At 45.7% G+C, this 24,673-nt stretch overlaps 1 protein-coding gene across 3 annotated transcripts in view; it reads right to left on the reverse strand.

The window, feature by feature from the left end:
• The window catches only part of LOC115084802 (arf-GAP with dual PH domain-containing protein 1-like), a 66,839-nt gene that overhangs the window by 15,087 nt on the left and 27,079 nt on the right, over positions 1-24,673 (reverse strand). For 2 of the 3 annotated variants that reach the window (XM_029590105.1, XM_029590104.1), the window contains exons 4-10: positions 18,428-18,510; positions 13,724-13,836; positions 13,277-13,423; positions 12,413-12,496; positions 11,772-11,834; positions 9,539-9,610; positions 1,667-1,898 (exon numbers count right to left, since the gene is read on the reverse strand). In XM_029590105.1, coding sequence (XP_029445965.1) covers positions 1,667-1,898; positions 9,539-9,610; positions 11,772-11,834; positions 12,413-12,496; positions 13,277-13,423; positions 13,724-13,836; positions 18,428-18,510 — 794 coding nt within the window. The remainder of the gene's footprint in view (positions 1-1,666; positions 1,899-9,538; positions 9,611-11,771; positions 11,835-12,412; positions 12,497-13,276; positions 13,424-13,723; positions 13,837-18,427; positions 18,511-24,673) is intronic. The other variant, XM_029590106.1, reaches the window with a different exon arrangement.

Genomic DNA, 24,673 nt, shown 5'->3' on the forward strand with positions numbered 1-24,673 from the left:
AGGGAAAGTAAATCTTGCAAACACTTGACTACTGGATAGTACCCTGAGAGGAGTGTGGAACAAGAGAAACACATGTGGGTCTGCACCAAAGGTACTACATTCAAGTCCATTGCCCCGGAGCTTAGGTTTTGCAGAACAGACCAAATTTGGAGTGGACATAGAAGTGAGAGATCTGGACACTAAATGCAAGGCCTACAGCTCTTGAAGTTCAACACCATAAGAATAATTTCTTCTTTGGATACGAGAGGCTTCCCTATACTCGAGAGATAGGAAGGACTAATTGCCATTCAAGATAAAAATCTGCATAACTCTGGCTGCAGCCAAATGACTTTCCTACTCTTACATGGCATGAGTAGTCAAACATCTGATTAAAAGGAGAACTAGAGACTGTCCCTGCATAGGGAGGCCTTTACTACATCTTGACCAGCAGGTATGGGGCAGTAAAGGCCAGCAGGTATGGGATCAGGGTTAGCACAAGTCCCTCAGTGCCTACACTGAGGGCGACAGGGAAATCCCTGAGTGGTGTCCGACCACCCAGGGAAGAAGACTCCAGGAGTCACTGTGAAGGGGCGTGCCAAGCACATAACAGCCTGCAACAAGGATAGCTCCATCCTAGCCAAACTCATTATCCTGGATTACCTACCCGAGGAAGGGAGAGAGTTGCCTGAGCAGATTGTAGCTTCTGAAATTGCCCCGACCAGAACTGGAATTTGGGTTGGGGGGGGGGGGGGGGGGTGAAAGGAGGAAGAAAAGCTTCCAATAAACACTCCTAGTCAGCCTCTGATCTTTAAACCCTAAACTTCAAGGATTATGCCAAAGGAGAGTTATGGCTTAGAGAGGATAAAATTGTAGAAAAAGGCTGAGATTGCAATGGCCATCACTCTGTGGGGGGACTCCTGAGAAGCATGGGTATAAACACTGTGTTGAACTAGCCCGAGCCAGGCCACATGGGAGATCTAACTGAAGGAGTGCCTTGCATTACTTATCTCACCAGCCGTGAATCCATCCAGGAGCTGCAAATCCCTGTTTAAGGGGGGGGGGGGAGACTGTTACCTGTGGGGAAGGGGGGGGGAGGGCTAAGAGCATCCAGGAATATGGGATCTCGCTACAGATTACTGCCTCTCATTGTTTATCCAAAATGTGCAGGAGATCATGCCCCAGAATGAAGGGTCACCAGCTCCCCTCTCCTGAACAGCTTCTTCACTGAGGTATTATACCCTTCTGAAGAGGCAATATCACCTTCGGTTATCTCCTCCATCTCTTGTCCAGTCAATTTCCTAGGAATGTCTCAGTCAGTGGAGTGCTCTAGCAGTTCATGCCGATCTCGCTCATGCACATTCATTGTAGACATCCTAAAAACTTGACTGGCCAGGTGGGTCCAGAGGACTGAATTGAGAACCCCTGTTCTAAAGGGTTTCCCCTATTTTGTGTCTATGGCAAAAATGCTTAGTACCTCTGGCTCTATGTGTTACACAATTATACAGTTCAAGGGACATTGGTTTCCTTCTATTGGTATGCTTCCATGTGACAAGACGAATACATTGGTGGGTTAAAAGTCCCTTTTATCTTAACACCCAGAAAAAAATAATATTTAGAAAAATGAGAATGATGCTAAATCTGCCTCCTTTCCTGGAAGGGAGAGTGGAAGCAGTGCATGAAAGCCTACCTGTGCAGTCCTGAGGTGTCATGGACTGGCTGATGATCTTCCGGAAGGTGGTGATCCAGCCCTGCTGGTCACTCTCATTCTCACAGGTGAAGAGGTAGCTGCGCTCCGGGGTAACTATGGTGATGCCATAGTGCCAGGTGGCGTTGCCCTGGGTGCCAGGGGGCAGACCTCGCTTTACATCATAGCCATGGTCACTGCTGCCCAGGAAAACCTCGCCCTTGGCAAATGCATCCTGTGCCAGGGAAAAGAGAGGGGAGGGGTACAAATAAAAACTACCCATCCAACAAATTTACCTCATAGCAACAAGATAGCTTAGGACCAAAAGCAGACACATTCTGTCGAGTTCAGCCGTCTTCGACTGTATCTTCATGCAGACAGTGTACAATAGCAAGTCATAAACAAATTAATAAGATGACTCTTGGGAGGTGGTGTTCCCATATACTTAGACAAAAAAGAGATAAGCCAAAAAATAATAAACTTGCCAACTCTCTATGCAAACTGATGTGTTGTAGGCACATCGTTAAAAATTTAATAGCATTATAAATATTTATTTCTCTATTTGATAGAGTTTTTACTGAACAATTTTTCTTATTACAAATATAGTTTTGTTTATAATGAGGCCAATATTCAGTAAGCCAGCAAGTGGATGCGTTATCTGATTAAAGTTAGCTGGATATTCAATGGGATAAATGTCTCGTTGAATTTCTCTGTTTAATGTTATCTAGTTAAAGGAGCTGAATAACTTTAAACTTAACCAGCCATTTTTGGAATATCACTGGTTAGATTTGAAGTTATCTGGCCTTGTGTGGCTAGATATCTATAGATATAGCTGGTTAAGGGCCTCATTTACCAATATCGCAGAGAGAGAGAGGGAGAGGGAGAGGGAGCCTTGCTATAGATCCTACTCCCTAGACAGGTATTAGTATCCCCATGGGAGGCCCACCTAGTAACTCGAGGTGGGGATTAGGTATGAGCGTAGGGGGTTGGGGGCCACGGTCACATTCAACATGAGACGTACGAACAGAACAGTGGTCCCTTGTGAAGATTTGATGACCTTCGGAGTGAGGAAACTCACTCCAAGAAGAGATTTGGGCAACGTTCTCTCAACCTAGCTTGTTGTTGCCCAGGTAGAGTGTCCATCAAGCTAGGTTGAGAGAACGTTGCCCAAATCTCATCTTGGAGTGAGTTTCCTCACTCCGAAGGTCATCAAATCTTCACAAGAGAATTTATCTCCCGCGGTAACTCCTTGGAAAATGACCCCCTAAGTGGCTATGCTAACTTTAAAAAACAAACAACATTGGGAGCCTAGTGACCTGAATCAACTCCCCACCCAAGCTGCAAAACAAGGGCCCTGCCGGGCTGAGCCTCCCCCCAAACCCTTCTGATAGAATCTTATCACAAGTGCAATGTATCCTAAAAGCAGTGCAAACACTCATGATAAACGTAAACAGACTGAAAGCTTACTAAACAGTAATGTGCTAGGTAAGCCTGAAAGTCTTTATTTGCCTTCTGCAAACAAACTGATGTCTCTGCTCCATCAGGGTATTTATTTATTTATTTATTTGTTTTATTTATCACATTTTCTATACCGTCTTCCATCAATATGGTTTACAAATTGTAAAATACATTAAGGTAAAAAAAACAATGCTAATAATCAGTTGGCATTTAAAATAATAATAATAAAAGTAAATAGTAAAAGATAAAAGCTAAAGGAATAAATAAGTAAAAGCTAAAAGAAATAAATAAGTACTGGAGTTAAAAGAAATTGACAGTAAAACAGATGCTATCTCATCTTCCCTCTGTGTATGTCTTGTCGAACAGCCAGGTTTTTAAATCCCGCATGAACTTCTTAAAATCAGTTTGTAGTCTCACTTTCATCGGTAGTGTATGGTAGGGTAGTACATTTTGCCTGATATGAGGAACCCAGCAGAAGAAGGAGAATTAAAAAGATATCAGGAGGGTTTGTGGGTTGGGGAGGAGGCACACAAGACCTGATTCTTGGCAATTTCGATGGAATCAAGGAGTGAGTGGGGGAAGGTCGTCCTGGGACTCCTTACACTAACATAAAAACATTGAAACATGATGCCAGAACAAGACCGTATAGCCTATCCAATCTCCAAACCTTCTATTCAGCTTTACAATTCCTACCACTCCTTCAGAGATCCTCTATGTTTATGCTTTCTTGAATTCAGATACTGCTCTTTTCTCCACCATCTCCATGGGAGGTGGTTCCATGTATCCACTATCCTCTCTGTAGAGAAATATTTCCTTAGATTACTCCTGAGTTTACCTGCTTTCACCCTCATCCCATGACTCCTTGTTCTAGAGACTTCTTTCCGTGGACAGAGGCTTGCCTCCTGTGCATGGAAGCCTTTGAGATATTTAAATGCTTCTATCATATCTCCACTATCTTGCTTTTCCTCTAGGGTATGCATATTTAGATCTTTTAATTTATCCCCTATATTCTTTAAAACGAAGTTCACTGACCATTTTAGTAGCCACTATCTGGACATTCTCCAACTGGTTTATATCCTTTTGAAGGTGATTTCTCCAGAACTGTATACAATATTCCCAATGAGGTCTCACCAAAGACATACGGAGGCAATATCATCTCCGTTTTGTCTGCTGACCATTCCTCTTCCTATGAACCCAAGCCTTCTGATAAAATTCTATCAGATGGCTTTGGGAGGTGGTGGAGGCTTGGCCCAACACGGCCTTTTTTTCCAGCTTGGGTGGGGAGTGGGACTTTGATTCGGGCTGCTAGGCGTTTTTTAAAAGATAGCATGGCCACTTAACCAGCTATATTTGAATATAGCTGGTAAGGTCTAAAGTTATCCAGCCACATGAGGCCAGATAAGTCAGACCTACTCTGAGGCAGGCCTAAAGTTATCTGGCAACTTAGCCAGATGCAGATGAAAATCAGCTAAGTTAGCTGGATAACTAAGGGACACCACTGGAATGCCTCTTTTTATCATCCAGCTAGATTTTAGCTGGATAACTTGTGAGTTATCAGGCTAAATGGCTTTGAATATTGACCCCCAATGTATTTTTTTTGTCTGGGCAGTTTCCTCTTGCTGAATTGGACCTCCAGCTGAATCAGAACTGGCCTCTACAATGGAATATTTATTATTTATTTTGCTCATGCCTTTTCATTGGTAGCTCAAGGCAAGGTACATTAGGTATTCCTTTTCCCCAGAGGGCTAACAATCTAAGGGCCTCAGGCACTTAGCTCCAGTATTTTTTTTCCAGAGGATAAATCCCATTGCCTATTGCACATTCTAATGCACTATTGTTTCTGCCTCGGCAGATATCCTTGAACAGCTTGTTCAATTCAAAACGTATTCTTCAACTGTTACAAATCATTTTTAAATCATATTTTTTGGTTGCTCCCATCCATTTTTAAATGCAGTATATCTGTGTTATAATAAAACCACTCTGGCATTATCTCGGCTGAACTGAATACTCTCCAACTGTCAAAATAAAATATGCCACTCATTCTCAGTCAGCATTCAAACCTTGGGGATGTACTGATCCCACTCAGAAAATCCATTCTTGTCTTTCTTATTTACTGTACCCTTCCTATCCCCTCCTTGCCAATCAAGCTTCACTTGATCACAAATAACCGACTTGATGTCATTAAAAGCATGGCCATGTCACATAAAATGAGAAACTAAAGGGGCTTCTTGTCGCAATGTCCGCAAGCAGCTTTTATACTCTACCAATCTAATCCAGAGCATGCACTTGGTTTTTCCTATATAACATAACAGACATAACAGAACATAATTGGGATCTAAGATCTCTCCTATGTCCTTCAGGGTCCCCTTTACGCTCTATTTGAATTGTTCACTTGTTCTCATATTTATACTCTATTAGACGCTATGTTTTAATGTAACGCCTTAGCTGCTATTGTTATGTTGTTCTATATATTCTATTAGAAGCTTTGTTTTAATGTAATGCCTTAGCCGCTATTGTTCTGTTGTATTGTAAACCGATATGATTTGTTAATTATACAAGAATGTCGGTATATAAGAATTCTAAATAAATAAATAAATAAATAAATAAATAATACAGTTTACAAGGGCATTGGATTAAATAAACTGTGTGTGCGGATTTGCAATACTCTATTTCACATTAATAACTTCACCTATGGATGTATATAAATATATAGTCTTGATTCAAGCTTAAAGGACACATAGAACAATTCTCATAAGGGTATGCATCCATCAAATTCATCCTAACGTTCCCTTAATTCCATGAAAGATCCTTATAATTTGTTCCTCAATATTTTTACCATGTGAGAGAGCAAAATGGGGTGGAAAACTCCATACAGAATGACCCCTCAAAATTTGCCAGTATTGTGGAAAGGCAGAGCGAATCTGAGATGATAGCACCATATGTCTTAATACACAAGTTTGTTGACCAGACATCATCTTAACTCTTGGCAACATTAATATGTCATGATTGCATTTAATGCAAGACAATAGACTTGTTTAACACATGCTGAAGGGTACTAAAAACCGTTCAGCCATAATTTTAGACTGAATCTTAAATTCTGATAGGTCCGAGCATAATCACACAAGCATAAAAAAATCTTCCCACAGGAAGATTTCTTTTACATGAGGATGAAAACTTTCATAAGACAGAAGATTATTTCTCTCATTTGGAGTGAATGGCAAAATTGAATGGAGCTTGTTATCAATGATAATTGTTACTGAAATGATAGATGTTGTACATTTATTTATTTACTTTTTTATACAGAGGTTCAGGTAACAGAGTTACTTATCACTCCGGTTTACATTCTAGCAGGCAATAAATAATGACAATAATATGTCTTACAAAGAACAAGGAGGAGAATAACTTGGAATAAACATAACTAGGAAAGAAACTTGTTATCAATGATAATTGTTACTGAAATGATAGATGTTGTACATGGTGGACATATAGCCTCTTACTCCCATTTTTGTTTGCAGACACCAAAACAGTGGTGATATTAAGCAGCAAGTGTAAAAAGGAGACCCAATATGCCCCTAACGCAATAATTGAAACATGACATCACATCAGGCATGGACTTGTAGAAGGGAAATAATTCCTTTTGAACTTTTAATTGCAAAACAAAAAAATTGCCAAAAAAAAAATTACATTTAACACAATACTGTAGCATGAAAATTCATTGTGGAGAATGTTGACATATGATTATCTATGGCCCATGGCATTAGAGGCATATAATAATTTTCAGTAGCCTTGCACAGGTGTTATGGTGGTCCCTTTCCACAACTTCTACAACAAGTACTGCTGAGTCAATGCATAGTGCAGCATACATTTAACATGCCAACATCAATTTAACAGATGTGACATCTCTTTTTTTCTTTTCCTTTCTACAAAAGCAGTACTAGTTATTTAAGACTCCCCACCCAAAAGGATCATGTGAAAAACACAAATCTGAGCATATCCCAGCTACCACAGCACCTTTCCCCCAAACCAGCAAGATAGCGGCAGGCACCGGCAGGAGCTAGAAGAGGGGCACTCCCTCCCCCCCCCCCCCCCCCACACACACACAGGTGAGGGAGGAGGACACCGGCACCAGGCGGCCTAGTCCCACCCAGCAATCAACATCTGCCTCTCCACCAATACCGCCGAGACCGCAAAATCCTGGCCGAAGGTGCTTGCACCGGTAGGCATGTGCCCTTGGCGTGCGCATGAAAGAGCACAACAAAGAAGCTTGCCACTTTGTGCGCCCCTTTGTGTGTGCCTGAAATGTGTGCCTGCACCTTCATATACATCACTGAGCTATCAGAGCCTGCCAAAATACTGTTTACCCTAAAATTCAAATCTGCCACACCAAAACAGCATTATCTTCCAGCACTCAGTCACAACCCTACCTACGAAAAGGCAGCACTGCAAATTTTACATCAGGCCCTAGAAGGCCAATACACTTCCTATTGAAAACAGAACAGGCTAGACTGCTGTAGACCCCCACACAGAAACTATACACTAGCAGAATCCCTAACCTTGATCACACATGCAGAACACAGACAAACCTTCACTAAATACAAAATAAGGAAAAACAAATTAGAAACAGAAAATGCAAACAAAAACTAAATTGGAAATCACAAGCCTGATTCTACAGTGAAACAGTAGAAAAATAAACATATCACCACTTCCCAACATTGCTGTCCCCTGCCCCTAACTTTAGCTCTCCAGATGCGGCCAATCTTAAGCCTGGGCTACAGCCAAAGGTGCCTCCTCCCCTCACCCCAGAAGAACCCCACCCTCTGTCCAGCACCTCCCTGACTACCCTGCTCTGCCTTCCTCCTCTCCCCACCATCCCCGAGACCCTTCCCTCCCTCACTCTTCCCCCACCCTCTCCTGACCCCTCCTTCTGCTTACCATCCCTCTGATCTCACTCTGTCCCCACCCTCTACTTGATCCCCTCCCTCTGCTCACCATCCATGACTCCACTCTCCTCCCTCCTCACCCTCTTTCTAATATCTCCATGATCCCCTGAGCCTCCATGATCTCCATGACTCCCTACCCTCAGCCCACCTTCCCTGGCCAATCTTCCTAGCATCCCCACTCTCTCTTCCCCACACCTTTTGCCTATCGTGCCCTCTTCTCCCTGCACACCAGCAGGAGCATTTTCAGAAAAGAAAATTATTCCTCACCTGCTAATTTTCGTTCCTGTAGTACCATGGATCAGTCCAGATGGTGGGTTATGTCCCCCGTCCAGCAGATGGAGTCAGACCAGAACTTCCGAGGGAGGAGCCACATAAGCCCCCATCCCCGCTATCCCTCTTGAGTATCGTTCTGACTCCAGCAGATTAGGAGCAGGGGAACAGCAGTTCCCCAGGACTTTGACTTTCTGTCTTACTTTGTTCAATAATTCTTGCTTTTCTTTCCTGGTTGGTCAGCCAGGGTTGTCGGGCGGTCGACAGAGTGCTGCAGCTGCTACAATCCCTTGGGTGGATCATCAACTTCGCCAAGAGCAGTCTCACCCCGTCCCAGTCATTGGAGTTTCTGGGAGCGAGATTCGACACGTCGGAGGGCAAGGTTTTCCTACGGCCGGAGCGGGCCCAGGCATTACGGGAACAAATACTGAAGAGGGATAGCGGGGATGGGGGCTTATGTGGCACCTCCCTCGGAAGTTCTGGTCTGACTCCATCTGCTGGACAGGGGGACATAACCCACCGTCTGGACTGATCCTGGTACGTACAGGGAACTCCCCATTTCCTCCTCTTCCTGGCTCCCAGACAGCAATGCCTCCCTCCTCCTTAACAGTGGCAGTTCTCTCCTTTGGGCTGGCCAGCCCAGTGAGAATGTCGATGGGCGCAAGCCAGGAGTGGAAAAAGGCAGTGCTCTCTCCACCCACCCGGCAGCAGCAGCAAATGGAGGTGGGGGAAGGGGAGGCAAAGGCAGTGGCAGCCGCCGCATATGGAAGCAAAGACAGGTGCTGCGGCAGCAAAGGGAAAGGAGGAGATGGCATGGCAAGCAGACAAAGCTTCTGCTGCTACACGCGCCTCTCCTGCGTTCTTTTTCTGCATCTGTGCGAGAGATAGGGACTTGGAGCTGTGCGCGAATCAGAGGCTACAGTAGGACGGTGGAGAGTTACCTGCAGGAAGGATGTTGGGGGATAGAAAAAAAAAGCAGCAGCCACCTCTGAGACTCAGAGCACGGGGCCCCATTTGCCTGATGCTAATGACAACCCTGCAAAATCTCTTCCAAATTCAAAACCTCTCTTTTCTACCACATCAAGGCTTCAGCTGATTCACATCCAGATTGTGAGTCAGGACATAGCTGCCTTGCCCTTCCCTAGAGAATATAATCCTGATTTCAGCCTGTGCACCAAAGATGAAAATCAAAGGACGCACCACTCACCAAAGGATCTTTGAAGTACATCAGTCGTCGGTGATCCAAGGTAAACCAACGCTTCTTAAAACCCTCGGTTTGCTGTAGAGGAAAAAGAGGAGACAGAGCGGCAATGATATCACCTGCATGACTGCAATAAATCCTGGGCGTCCCCTTGTAGGAGTCCCTGCCTTTAATCATTTTACAGTACAGACTCCCCTCGCACTTCAAACAACAAACCATGAATTCTGCTGTTTAATTGGGAAAGGGAAGGCAAGGGTGGCCACTGGCAAGATGTACACATGGTAGCCATTTTACTGCACACCATCTGCATCTACTTTTAACTTCTGCCCCTCCCCCCCCCATTTTGGCACTTCTAAGAAAGTTCTAGAACAAGAGGCCATTATGTGATGAATAAAGGGGGTAGAATCAGGATTAATATTAGAAAATGTTTCTTCACAGAAAGGGTGGTGGATGCATAACATCGGCTTCCAATTGAGGTGGTGGAAGCAAAAATAGTAACAGAATTCAAGAAAGCCTGGGATAAGCACTGAGGATTCCTAGTTGTGAAGAAGTAAAATAAAAGCCTGAGACCAACTGGGATCCGTGCCATTACATCTGAAAGGAAAATGGGCAGACTAGATGGGCCTTGGGATTTTTCTCTGCCGTTATATTTCATGGTTCCACACACCAACATTCCCTGAATCAATGGTAGGGGAGCTGGTTTCTCTTCTTGTACTGACAGGACAAGGCAGAGAATGCTTACACAGATGTTTGGGGAAGAATCCTTCCTCAGTTCCAGTCTTGCTCCTTCTTAACTGTAGAGCCCCTAGGTCTCCACTACCTAAATTGTTCCTAGCTTACTACCTAGTAAGCTAGAGATAGTTTAAAGAGAGAGAGAGAGTTTGCAGGCCATCCCTGCAGGCACCTCCAGGCACTTGTCTGGACTGGTGTCTCTGCACCTGGGTTGGTGTGGCTTAAAGTATTTAGTTTCTTGTCTTTTGAGTTGCTGTGGATTGCTCCCCATTGTTGGGCCCCCAGCCTGATACCAGGTAAAGAAGTATTGAAGTATTAGATTTTTGTTGTGGACTGTGGAGAAGCAAAGAGAGTGTTGCAGTTTCTCCCAGTTCTGGGCACCCAGCCTGGTTCCAGGGAAGACGCATTTTTTCCTCATCCGGTACCCCACGTTCTGGAAAGAGGTGTCTGTGCAGAGTGGAGGAGAAGTTGAAAGGAATTTTGAGAAGAGCTATTTTGTGTTTTTTCCTGCGAGTTTGCTTTTTGGGATCCTCCTGCTCCTGCCTGAGCAGGTCTGTTAGCCCTGCTTTGGGAGGTCAGGACGGCTTTGTGACTCCATTTGCTCAGTTAAAGAAGGGGCGGCAGTGACCTGACAGAGAGAAGCAGTTTTTGCAGAGTTTTGTTCCAATTGCTTTGAGAGGAATTGTTTGCCTCCAGCTCTTGCCCACAGAAAAAGGAAGAAAGACTTTCGGATTTTGAACACTTTTTGGGTCTTTCTACCAACAGAGGTCCAAGCTTTTACCATCTTAGAAAGATAAAGGAGATCCCAGCCCTGTTAGGAGCTCTATCACCCAGGAAAGTTGGGTCTTTTCCTAGTGCCTGCCATCCAAAGGGACACTTCCTCAGCTATTAAAACTGAGAAACAAGGCACATTTAGGCTGTTTATTTTTGTGAGATTAGCTGGAGGATTTTTGTTGTGAATTGGACTTTTAAGTATTTTTGGTTGCAGTAAATATTTTTTTTTTAACACCCCGCCAGAGTGTCCAGTGTTTTTCTTCAGGGTCAAGGGTGCTCTCAAGCAAAGTGTGAGTACTTTGGATCCAGAGATTTTAATAATTATTTAATTTTGGGCATTGCCACCAAATATGATAGCACGTACACACACTACCACAATTCCTCCAATTCCTCCAACAGTTTGTTCCTCCTTACAGAATTGTTTCGTAAGTGTGAGAACCTCCGGCCCAGGTAGAGTAATATTGAGAATTTCCGATTTATGGATCCAGAGATTTTAAAGGAAGTGAGAGACTGTGTAGGGTCCTCGCCCCATGAGCCTAGGGCCCCCCGCAGGTTTATCCTTCTCCCTGCCGGAACGAACCTCGGTGGCCTGCTGTGAACTGTGCTGGTGTGAACTGTGCTGGTGTGAACTGAGAGGAGACAGAGAGTTGGGAGCAGAAGTGGCCCCCGGGGACTACAGTGAGCCCCTGCATTCTGGGAGGTCCCCCAAAGAGGGGGTGGGGGGTAACATTACCCTCGGGCCAGTCTTTTCCATGTAACCTTCTCTCAGGAAATTCCGGGTCAGTCTGCATTTTATCTGTAAAACGAAGGATAATGTTAAACATATTTGTACCCCCCTCCCCCGCCCAACCCCCAGCCCAAAAAAACCCAATTCTTCCACTGTGCAGCTGATGTGGGGACAACTGTGAAGCCCTCCACACACCTGGATTCTTGTTAGGATTTTCTGGCTTTACTTCACTTGTGCTAGATAACTATCAGCATGGCGGGGAGTCTGATTGTAGGATGTCCCTGGGTTTAATGCTGACGAATGAGGAGCTGTCAGTGGTGTACTGACTGATGATGGGGGGGCCAGTTTGAGTTCTAGCCTAAACCCACCGACATTAGATCGCCTTTTGTGGCTGACGCTGTACCAGGCTGTCACTTAGAGTCATGAGCTATCATTTGTTTCATTTATAGAGAGTGGAGTTTTTTCCCCCAGGGGTGGGGTTTTTTTTTTTTCATGCATGGTTTTTTTTTTCTTCCTCTCTTTCACTATTTATATCTGTAAGAGTCCATGATTTTGATACTGGACATGGTTGTATAGCAGTGCAGCACTTTTTTTGCTAGAGGCTCTGAGGCTCTGGAAGCCAGGGTCAGTGCTTGCTGGTGATTCACCTCATCATTGCTGGCCATGGGAAATGCCACCTTCAGGTAGTGAAACTGGGCTGCACGAATTGCATTGAACCAGCCAACAATCTCCTAATAATGCAAGATAGGAAGAAAAATGTGTTAGTGCCAAGTAAGATCGCTCTGCATGAAAAGCACCAAAAAATGGACAATACAGTCATTTCTGTGATATCCTAAACAGCTAGTGCTCTCACATGTTCTCCCTCCCACAGTTAGTGCTGTCATACCCTTCCTCTCCCACAGCCAGCGTACCCATATCCTTCCTCACAGCCAGTGCTCTGCATACCCAAAAATTTCCTCTTCTCACAGCTAATGCTCTTACACCTTACCTCAAAGCCAGCATTCCTATACCCTTCCCCTTCTCACAGCCAGTGCTTCCACACCCCTCCCCTTCCCTCAGCCTGAGCTCCCATACCCCTCCCCTTCCCTCAGCTTGAGCTCCCATGCCCCTCCCCTTCCCTCAGCTCCCATACCCCTCCCCTTCCCTCAGCCTGAGCTCCCATACCCCTCCCCTTCCCTCAGCCTGAGCTCCCATACCCCTCCCCTCAGCCTGAGCTCCCATGCTCCTCCCCTTCCCTCAGCCTGAGCTCCCATGCCCCTCCCCTTCCCTCAGCCTGAGCTCCCATGCTCCTCACTTTCCCTCAGCCTAAGCTCCCATACCCCTCCCATACTCCTCCCCTTCCCTCAGCCTGATCTCCCAAAGCCATCCTCTTCCCTCATCTAGCGCTCATTCACCCCTCCCCTTCCCACAGCCACTGCTCCCACTCCCCTCCCTTTTCCTTAACCAGCATCTTGCACTAAGTGCAATAATGCTGTGCATATGTTCTTGGTTTAGGATTGGTTCTGAATTACCTTCCCGTGATCGTGGTACAGGAATATGTGCCTGGTTTTGTTATCCTTGAGGTAGGTGAGCTGCAGGCCATTCGGATTCCCAATTTTCTCAGGCTGCAGGGTGGCATTTAGGGCATTGACTTTAATGCACACTTTTGGTTCTTTCGCCTGAAAAGTGAGAGAACTTGTTGAACTCTAATTCAAGTACAATGCACAAGAAGACTTGTAATTTTAGTGGTCTCTGGTCTCGCAATAGCTCTGGGGGGGGGGGGGGGGAGAGTCCCCTGGGCTGAATGTACATGGAATGGAAATGTCTGACTGCTACCAGGATCTTTGAGGACTGAGAGTGTGAAGAATGGAAATGTCTCCATGTTACCCACAGAAGGTGCCCACCCCAGGTTCTTATATTGGAAGGCAGTAGGACAGGAGATGCCCAGGACAGAGTCAGCGCTGAACAGTATCACTCACATCTTGCTTTACATAGTACTTCAGAGTCCCGTCCCGCTCGGATAAAACAAACTTGCGGATCAGATATTGCCCGTTGTCTCGTCCACGTTTCCAGAGGTTCCCTTCCTTTGTCCCTACAACAAGAGGTTTTGTGTTTCAAAAGATAACACTTTTGTTCTGGAGGTTAAGCTGGTACTGGGCAGAGGGGATGGGATAGTGGGTGAACTTATCACGGTCAACGGCCATTGCCTAAGATTTCAAAGAAAATTAGCTTAGATGAGTAGGGAAGAGATATTTGGAACCCCTAAGACTTGCACCTGAATACATTCATTAGCCTATTAAAGTCTCAGCTTTACCCAACTATTTTGTTGGGTTTCTTTAAACAGAGCTAATTTCGGGGAGGTAACATGATACTCCTGTTTCTTCAGTTAGTATCTCCACATGGGTTTGTTTTGTGCATACGTGACAGGAATGAGCCTCACTCATAAGCCAGGATATGTGTTGGGTACCATCTCAATCTCTCAAATTTACAGATCTTGTAAGTCCAGTTTGGGGGCTCAGTGGGGGATGGGAGGGAGAGAGACTGTTTTGATTCCCAGCTCAGGTCTTCTGCTCATATGAGCCCACAGATAAGTAGGACTTATCTGGCCTTCTAGCAGCCGCTGAAAATCCGGTTATGTTCAGCGACCACTACATAGCTGGATAAGTCACTTATCTGGCTATCTGAATAATTTGTAGGCAGATAGTGGACGGATGAGGATGGCATTACTTAACCAGATAAGTGGCAATATTCACACTTGTCCAGTTAAATTATCAAAATAAGTTAGAGCTACAGTTAGCTGGATAAACTTATCCAGCTAACTTTAAACTTATCTGGGTGTGCCACTGAATATCCCAGCTACGTTAGCCGGATAAGATGAAATTATCCGGCTAACTTAGCTAGCTGGATATTCATTGACTATCAGGCCCAAACTATTTTCTATCTTTGCTGTTTGGCATTCTATTTTTTCTAACTGTGTTGGTCCTGATTTTTTCTGCCTTCAGTGCATTCCTCTTCTCCAAACGTTTCTTTTTTTTTTTCTCTTCTCCTATTTGCTTATCTTCCTCTCCTACATCGCTTTGATATTGATCTTTTCCTTTCCTTTCATTTCTCTGCCTCTCTATTCACTCTTGCCTAGATTTCACTCCTCCATCTCTCTCTCCAGATCTCCCTGGCCCTGCTATTCACTTCCCCAACTCTATCCTTCATTGCAACCTCTCAGCCCTCCATCACCCCCTCACTAATCTACAGCTATCTGATTCCCTTGTCCTTACCTCATTACTACCTCCTTTCTGCTCTCTCACCTCCTACCATACAAAAACTGACGTTCTCTTTTTCCAAACATCCACTCTCACTTGTCCCAACTACCCCACTTCAAGCTCTCCTATTTATTTATTTTAAAGATATTTTACCCGCCCTTCCAAAGTTCAGGGCTGACTATAGTAAAAACATCCATAGTTATATGACTAAAAACAGAAACACAACATATATAAATATACTGTACATATTAAAAAAGAAAAAACAACTGTGGCATGTCGTAAAAATTACAATAACTCAGCTGACAGAATTAAAGGCCATCAGGAATAGATGAGTTTTTTAGCACTTCCCTAAAGAATTTAGGATCTGTGATGGATTGTATATCTCTGGGAAGAGAGTGCCAGAGGGTGGGACCAGCCATCGAGAAAAAAGCGTTCTCTGCTTCATCAAAGCAGGCCAATCTTGCAGAGGGAAAATCCAGCAGATAATGGTTTACAGACCTCATTGAGCGGTAGAGAGTGTACAATTTCAATGCAATGAGGCAGTGATACAGGGTGAAGAGACACAATTAGAGTAGGAACAGTTGTAGCTAATTTGTATTAAATGTGATAAGTGATGGGAAACTAGTGCAGAGCTTGCAAAACTGGGGTTGATATGTTCGTGTAGAGGTGTATTTGTTAACAGACGAGCTGCAGAATTTGTATTATGGCAATGACTGAATTACATATGCCAGAAGACCAGTGAAAGCAGAGTTGCTTACCTGTAACAGGTGTTCTCCAAGGACAGCAGGATGTTAGTCCTCACACATGGGTGACATCATCAGGTAGAGTCCTGATGCGGAAAACATATGTCAAAGTTTCTAGAACTTTGACTAAGCACACTGAGCATACCCAGCATGCCCTATATCATGCGTCCATGCGGGGTCCCTCTCCAGTCTTGTACCATAGAATTATAATGAAATAAAAATAGGAGAAACCCATATCCGCAGGGTGGTGGGCAGGTTTTGAGAGGACTAACATTCTGCTGTCCTTGGAGAACACCTGTTACAGGTAAGCAACTCTTGCTTTTTCCGAGGACAAGCAGGATGGTAGTCCTCACATATGGATAAATACATAGCTTCAGGCTGCCCCCAACACAAAAAAGGGACCAACAGACACCTAACCAGGTGCTGTTCATAATACAGTGATAGGCAGCCCTGAACCCAAACAATGGGCCCTAGGCGGAGAGTTGGGTTCCACACCTCAAAACAGATTCCGAAGCATAGACTGGCCAAAGCTACTGTCGCGTTGGCCATCTCTATCCAGACAGTAATGAGATGTGAATGTGTGGCGAGAACTCCATGTCGCAGCCTTGCAGATCTCCTCCATGGGAACTGCTCACAAGACGGCCACCGATGCTGCCATGGCTCTGACAGAATGAACCTTGACATGGCCCCCAAGATGCAGTCCCACCTGGGCATAACAGGAGATGCAATCTGCTAGCCGATTAGATAGTGTGTTTGGCAACGGCAACATCCAACTTATTCTTATTAAAAGAAATAAAAAGTTGGGTGGACTGTCTATGGGCTTCTGTCCGCTCCAGAGAGAAGACTAAGGTTTGCTTGCAGTCTAAACTGTACAGTGCTCATTCACCTTGGTGCGAATGGGACCTGGGAAAGAATATTGGCAGGACGACTGACTGGTTAAGATGGAAGTCCGTGGCCAGGGAGCCTGCTGGGAAGTGCTTCTGGTGGACAGGGCCTGCTTCAAATGTTGCTTTGGCAGCACCAAACAGCAGGCACATTGGCTGCCTGGGGGGAGGGGGAGGTGGGATGTGAAATTCCATTATCAGCGGCACCGGTGGGCAAACACTGTCGCTGATGGGGGCCAGGATTTGAAACACTGCAGGTGATTTGGCCAATATATGGCCAAATCACCTCAATATATGGCTCTCCCGGCGCACGCACCGGCCAAGGGCCGGTGCGTGCGCCGGGAGAGCGGGCGTTCGTCCGCTCTCCCGCGGTTTTACAGTATCGGGCTGTCTGTGATTTATGTCTTTCCTTTTCAATGCCTGCGCAGGAGGAGGGCTACACCTACCCCTCCCCCCCCACTTTGATTTTTAAGACTAATTGTTTTTATAACTATTTCCGCGATTCTCTTTTGTACATTCCTCTTCTTGTTTAATGTCCCTTCTCCCGCCCCTGAAAATTTTCTGCAGGCGTCGATGCTCCCACTCCTTGGGTCGGCTGAGGCCGGGTGATGTTATGGAGGGAGTGCTCACATCCACCTCCACCCCCCTCCCCTCCCCTGGGGGCAGGGAGTCTCAGCCATCATGCAATGACAACAACTAAGCGTCAGGATTTAAGGGCCATGACTGCAGAATTCCAGAAAGAGCCCTGGTGCACAGCCCAAGGGTCAAGGGTGCCCGGCCCAATTGTCATTGCAATGGCTGGGCTGACTGAGTTCTGAAGGGATATGAAATGGGAACATCCCGGAGAGTAGTTGTAAATGAAGGCTCGTTGTGCCAAAGCCCAGCAGAGGCCAGTTCTGATTTTAAGCTGGCAGTCCAAAGGCGCAGGAAGAAACCGATGGTGCTGGGCAAAAAATAAAGTTACTGCTGCTGTAGAGCTGAGTCTTTAGGGCTGAGCCCTGGCTCATTCATGATCAGGTGCAGCACGAGTTCCCCATTAGTGGCCAGACTGATTTCTGCACACTGCTTCGGGAAGGCATTCTCCGGTAAGGGATGCCTCAGGATAGCCTAAAAAACAGGTCTGATGTAAAACTAAAGACACTGTGATTTAACAGCAAAATGTACTTTCTCTGTCCCTTTTGTTTGCATTCTGTCTCTGTCAAACTGTGTCTCTCTCTATCCCTCAGTCAGATTTTCTCCCTATTGCTCCTTCTCATTCTTCTTCTCTTGGCTGCTGTGAGAATGGGCTGCAAGGAAGGCAGAAGCCCCACTCCCTTGGGGACCATAGGAGAGCATTGGTTTACCACAGCCCCATCGATCTGTTGCAGCCCCAGTCTATCATAGTTAAGAGTGCAGGTCAAGCAGTTTACAAAGTGAGCCTCCGCAGACATTTCTCCCTGATAGGCCTCGGCGTGCTAGACACTGAGTGTGGGAGAAACCTCTGCTTATTCACCACATCCTTCACCTGCCTGCTGAATTGAGAGCTGGCTCCTGCTTGCACCTTTTTCCTGGTGCCCTTTCCCTTTTGCAGGCTGCGGATTTGGAAGTGTTAGCTAGGGTCGGTCGCTGGCAGTGCTCACAGGACCGAGCTTGCTAGTGTCAGAAGGGTGAGCTGCTCTTGTACCACTGCCTTGCTGATGTGGGATCAGGAATCTGGCGGTGTATGAACACCCCCTGCACCACTGCACCAGCTGTGCTCTAAGGGCATCTGCAGAGCTGTCACTCTCAGCAGCTCTGACTCTTTTTTGTCCCGTTCTTACCATTGGAAAAAAGCATCAGTTTTCCTGGCTCCTTGAACTCTTTCCGTTCATACTTGGCCCGAATCCACTGCTCCCTTAGGACCCTGTGAGACATAGTGACACTAGATTAGAAAAACAGACTAACAGAGGTACCTGCTGAAAAGACAGAGCGATAGGAGATAATTTTGTAACTGCCTGCATTAAAGTATTCTTGCATGTATTTTCCTATGATAGATTATCCCACCAAAACTACCCGCACATATTTACACCTTCCTAATGGTCACGCATGGTTTTTTTTTGGAGAGCGGTGGAAGTGCATTCATACTTAAAAAAAATATGTACTTGCAGGTGCATTAGTGTACACTGCTCCCCACCCCCACTCCCAGGGACATGTCCGCTCACTGGGGCTGATGTAATATCAAGCACATAAAACTGTGCATCCAAACTGGGCACATCTTTTTTTAAGGCACGCACATCCCTCTCTCCTGGGTGCCTAATGCAATAGGCAAATGAGCTGCTGTGCTAACAAGGATAAATTGTGCGTCCCTAGCACGTCCATGGCATTGGGCACCCAGAGATGTGACTGTGAGCCGATTAGGAAAACGGACGCTCAATTAACGAGCACACAGCCATGGGTTAGGAAACAGACACACATACATTGAGTGTCTATATTCCTAACCTGAAGGCTGTCAAGAATTTTTTTTTTCATGCTACTTCCTATGGTTCCTCCTACATAGTATCAGGACAATACTAACACAGAAAAGGAGAAATTACTACTTACCTGATAATTTCCTTTCTTCTAGTAAGGGCAGGTCAATCCCAACGAGTAGATTTTGCACCTTTGCCAGCAGATGGAGACGGAGCAAAAGCTGATGTCACGGCTATATAGATCCGCCCCGTCATCAGCCCGCCAGTATTCTCTGGAAAAGTCAAACTGTGGACAAACCTGATTATACTTGAACATTATTATCAGCAGCCAACCATTCATTTTCTCAACTGACAGGAACACTGAGCTCAGCCAAATGAAGGAACATATCTAGCAAACTAAGGGCTAGAGAAGCCACTTACCAGTATTCCATGAAGTGCAGAAATCATACTCTGCATAGCTCTCCCAAAGAAGGCGAACCACAAATTTACACATTGGCAGTTGAGGGCTGGTCTGGGATTGACCTGCCCTTACTAGAAGAAAGAAAATTATCAGGAAAGTAGTAATTTCTCCTTCCTCAGCATTCAGGCAGGTCAATCCCAATGAGTGGGATATAACAAAACTAATCTCAAAAAGGGTGGGAGAAGCCAGCAGAACAGTCAATACCGCCCGTGCAAACGTGGCGACCTCCCTAGCCCTAACATCCAAGCAGTAATGCTTGGAAGAAGGTGTGCAAAGATGATTATGTCGCCACTTGGCAAATTTCAGCAGACAACAAAACACAATTCCGCCCACGATACTACTTGAGCCCTCGTGGAATGTGGTCTAATCTGTTTTGGTATGGCAATCTCTGAAGTCACATAGGATGCCATAATGACTTCCTTGACCCAGTGGGCGATCATTGCCTGCAACACCAGTGCTTACTGCTTACCTCCACCATGGAGCACAAACAGGTGATCAGACTTCTGAACAGCTTTGGTCATCTCTAAGTACTGCAGTAAATGTTGCTTGATATCCAAGGAATGCAAAAGATGGTACTCCACTTCATCTCTGTCCCTGTACAAGACAGGGACTGATTCAAATGAGAAATGGACTGATTCAAATGAAACTTCAAAACCACTTTGGGAAAAAAGGAGGGCCCAGTCTTAAGGTGAACTGGATCTGAAGTCATATGGAGAAAAGGCTCAGGGAAGGAAAGAGCCTGAAGCTGAACAGCATTAGTACCTGAAAAAACTGTCTTCAAGGTAAGCAGCCACAAGGAAAGAGTATGCAGCGGTCGAAAAGTCAGACCAACCAAGAACTCGAGGACCAAGTTGAGGTCCCACAGAGGCATCGGAAGCTGCAACAGAGGGTAAAGATGCTTAACTCCCTGCAAGAAATGGGACATGTCCGGAATGGGAAGACAAAAGGTCCTCCATTGACTCTCCCCCTATAATAAGCCAGGGCTGCAACTTGAACCTTCAAGGTGTTAAGGGCCAAATACTTAAGCAAGTCATCCTATAAAAATTCCAAAATCAAAGGAATATCCACCTTGAGTGGCTGAGTACCTCACTCAGAATAGCAGGCCTCAAAGACCCTCCAAACTCTAATATAGGCTAGAGAAGTAGAACATTTCCAGGCCCAAAGAAGAGTGGAAATTACCACAGGCAAAAAACCCCACTTCAACAACCGAGTCCTTTGAATGGCCAAACCATAATACAGAATCGACCTGGATCCTTGTGCAGAATGGGCTCCTGACATAACAGATCCATCCAAAACAGTAGCCAGAGGTAACTGCCTACCAGAAGTCTCTGGAGATCGATGTACCACGGCCATTGAGCCCAATCCGGAGCCACTAAAAGGATGGTGTTGATTTGATTTGCAATCTTCTAGACCAGCATGCCTATCAGAGGCCAGGGCAGAGATGGGCACCACTTGACCACTCCTGAACAAGAGTGTTGATACCCATCGCTTTTGGCTACCACCTGCGACTGTAGAAGCGTGGAACTTTTGCATTGTTGAAGGTCGCCAACAGGCCTAAATCCGGTAGGCCCCAGTGGTTCACCTGGATCTGAAAGGCCTCATCCACCAGCTCCCATTCTCCTGGGTTCAAGTTTTTCCTGCTGAGGAAATCAACTCTGATATTGTCCTTTCCGGCAATGTGAGAGGCAGATATGCTTAGGAGATGCTGCTCCACCCACACTATGAGAGAATCTATCTCCTCTGAAGCCTGTTGACTCTTGTTTCAACCCTGATGACTGATGTAAGCCACCGTCATCACATTGTCAGACATTATCCAGACCGCCCGAGCCTCTAGCCTCTCAGTGAACTGCAGGCATGCCAACCAAACCACTTGTGCCTCCAATCTGTTGATGTTCCACTGCCACTCTGCTGCATTCTAGTGCCCTTGTACCACCAACACCTGACAGTGAGCCGCCCAGCCCTGGAGGTTCGCATTTGTCCTGAGTACCAACAAATCCAGCATTGTTAGGGAAATTCCCTTCCTGAGATGATCCACGTGTAACCACCAGTCCAATTGGGATATCACTTCTATAAGAAGGAGCAGCCTCATTGCATAGTTCTGCAACTGCGGACTCCATTGGGAGAGCAATGCACCTTGAAGAGGGCACATATGTGCCCTTGCCTAAGGAACCACTTCTAAAGTGGCAGCCATCAACCCTAGCACCTGTAGATAAGACCACACGGTCGGATGATCAGAGTTCCGAAGGGATTGAACTTGCAGCATCATCATATGGATCCAAGACTCCAGCAGAAATACTCTGCCTTGCCTTGTATCGAATCAAACCCCACGATACTCCAGGGTCTGAGACATCTGCAAATTGCTCTTGGCCAGATTCACCACTCAGTCTAGTTCCTTTAATAAGCAAACCACCCTGCGGGAAGCACGAAGACTCTCTTCCACTGTCTTGGTTTTAATCAATCAGTCATCCAGATAGGGGTGAACTAGAATGCTCTCCTTGCGAAGGGCCATCACTACCACCACCATGACCTTAGAAAAGGTCCTGGGTACTGTGGCTAGTCGATGATTCAGGATAGCAAATCAAAGGAACCACTGATGTTCCTGTCGGATGGGAATATGCAAATACACCTCTGTCTGATCCAGAGAATAAGGTACTCCCCTGCTTGAACAGCCATTATGACAGAGCGCATTATTTCCATCTTGACATGCATGACTTATATATGTCAGTTGATGCCCTTGAAATCCAGTATAGGCTGAAAATGACTCTTCCTTCTTGGGCACAACAAAATAAATGGAATAACGGCCCGTATTTCGCTGCAATTCGGGAACGGGAATCCACCGTTTTCAGATTTAGCAGGGGGAATTGTATGGAGAGACCATGAAGGCAACCGGAGGAATGCAAAGAAATTCTAGATTATATCCATCCCAAATCATTTTGAGAACCCACTGATCCAAATTAATCTGGACTCATCAGTGATAAAAATGGGATAGACAATCACCTATTTCCTGCACCAACAGGTGAGCCCACAAAACTTCACTGGGAAGACCAAGGGCCTTCATCTCCGGAGCCCACATCCTTTCAAGGTCCTCGAAGGTGAAAGGACTGAGACTGTGGAAGGGATGGGACATCTGGTAAGAACCTCATCTATAAGGCCTAAAATGTCGGTAGTCCTCGAGAGCAGCCAGTCACTCATAAAGACCGGGCAAAAGGTTTCTTGTCTTCTGGCAATTGAGGGATTGGGTTTCTCCCCATTTATTTGCCATTTTTTCCAATTCACTGCCAAACAAAAGCCTTTGAAGGGCAGCTTGGTAAGTCTGGATGCCCAAACTGGATACCCAATAGCGACACCTAAGCTAGACGCCCAAGATGTGCGCTCAGAAGGAAGAATGCCCAAACTGGACGCACAGATGAGGATGAACGCACAAACAGATATGCAGATGCGTGCTGACGGCCTGCAGCAAAACCGCACAAAACTACCCCGCAGCCTATCCTGCGCCAAAACAGGAGAAGCCTGGGAGCGGGGTCTAGCCAAACAGCTGCTCAGCCCACTGTCCTTGCACTATCTCCTCACCTCATAGAAATCCCCAGAGACGTGAGCGGGACAGCTGAACGCCAAGGAAGCAGATCCTCCTCCTCCTTTCTTCCTTTTCGCTGTTTAAAAAAAAAAAAAAAAAAAGGTAAAAACTTTTACCTGAGCTCAGCCCTCTCTGGCTGAGAGCAGTAACGGGTCCACCTACGAGAAGGGAGGGATAAAGCCTTCACAGCCGAGCCTATCTCAGCCTGCTACCGCTGATTCAAATCTAGGTCCATGCCACTCAAGGCTCTACTGAGGGAGGGACCGCATGGTATCACCTCAGGAGGCAAGCAGTGCTATATAGACATCTCATCTTTCTGATATCTCCTTTCCTACTTCTTTCATCTTTTCTTCTTCTTTTCTTTTTTTACTCATAGGCAATCCCCCGAAGGGAAATGCATGTCCACTATCTGTTGGAGACAGAGAATACTGGTGGGCTGATGTCAGGGCAGGACTATATAGCCGTGACATCAGCTTTTGCTCCGTCTCCATCTGCTGGCAGAGGTGCATAACCCACTCGCTGGGATTTTCTTGCCCGAATGCTGAGGAAGCAGTATATTTGGCTTTTTTATAGCAGCTTGGAGCGGGTGAAGACTTAACGCCAGCTCCAGGGCTGGCATTAAGTTTTGCTTGTTAAAACATGTGCGTTGGGCGCAAAGTGATTTTTTGCATCAGGGTAATAGCTAATAGCCTCATCTACATGGCATTTACCTGTGATGAGCACTGTTAGTTTCACGCTGGTTGGATTCGCATTTTTATTTAGTATTTTTTTTTATACCGACATTCATGATACAGATCATATCATATCGGTTTACATGGAACAAGGGGTTATAACATTAACCTTAACATAGAAGAAGAGGCAAAGTTATAATAAAACAAGGGCAATGGAACTAGGTAGATGAAGATGCACTAATTTTGGATGCACTAATCCCATTATTGCATCGGGAGTTATTCTAGCACATCCAAAACACACGTCCAACTGCACGGCAAGCTGGGCACTAGGCTGAATGCACTGTATTGCATCGGCTCCACTGTGGGTAAAGTTACTCACATATATGCCTTTCATGTGAACGTTTATCAGCATCAGGCAAGCAATTTTCTAAAAGGCCATTTCCACAGAAATGGCTTTGAAAATGACCTTCCCCATCGCAGAATACTGACAGGAACACGAGGAGGAGGAGGAGCATATAAAACACAGGAATTCATGTGGTGCCGCTGACACCCCACAAGTGGCCCTTGAGATTCTTTGCTGACAGGTGAGAACCAGATGGAGAGAGTGAAATAAAAATGCAAGGGAAACAGAGCAGGCAAAAACAGAAACAGTTGAAGCTGAAGATGTTATCCTCAGAGGAAGCAGAAATTCCCCTTCACCCTAAGGTTTTATACAGATGCCGGAGACAGCAGTGGCAATGTGTGTGTTATGGCTATTTTACATCTGTGTTTCCCTAACGGAGAGGGGGAAGGAAAGTGGCAGGTCAGGGTTTTCAGCGTATGCAGAAATTTTGGGGGAAAGGGCATGGAAAGGAATCTGGCTTGCCCCATCTTGCAGGAAATGCACACTACAAAGTTTGCTCAGCTCTGCTGGA

This window comes from Rhinatrema bivittatum, chromosome 2 (genome assembly GCF_901001135.1).
Source record: "Rhinatrema bivittatum chromosome 2, aRhiBiv1.1, whole genome shotgun sequence".
NCBI classification, from domain to species: Eukaryota; Metazoa; Chordata; class Amphibia; order Gymnophiona; family Rhinatrematidae; genus Rhinatrema; species Rhinatrema bivittatum.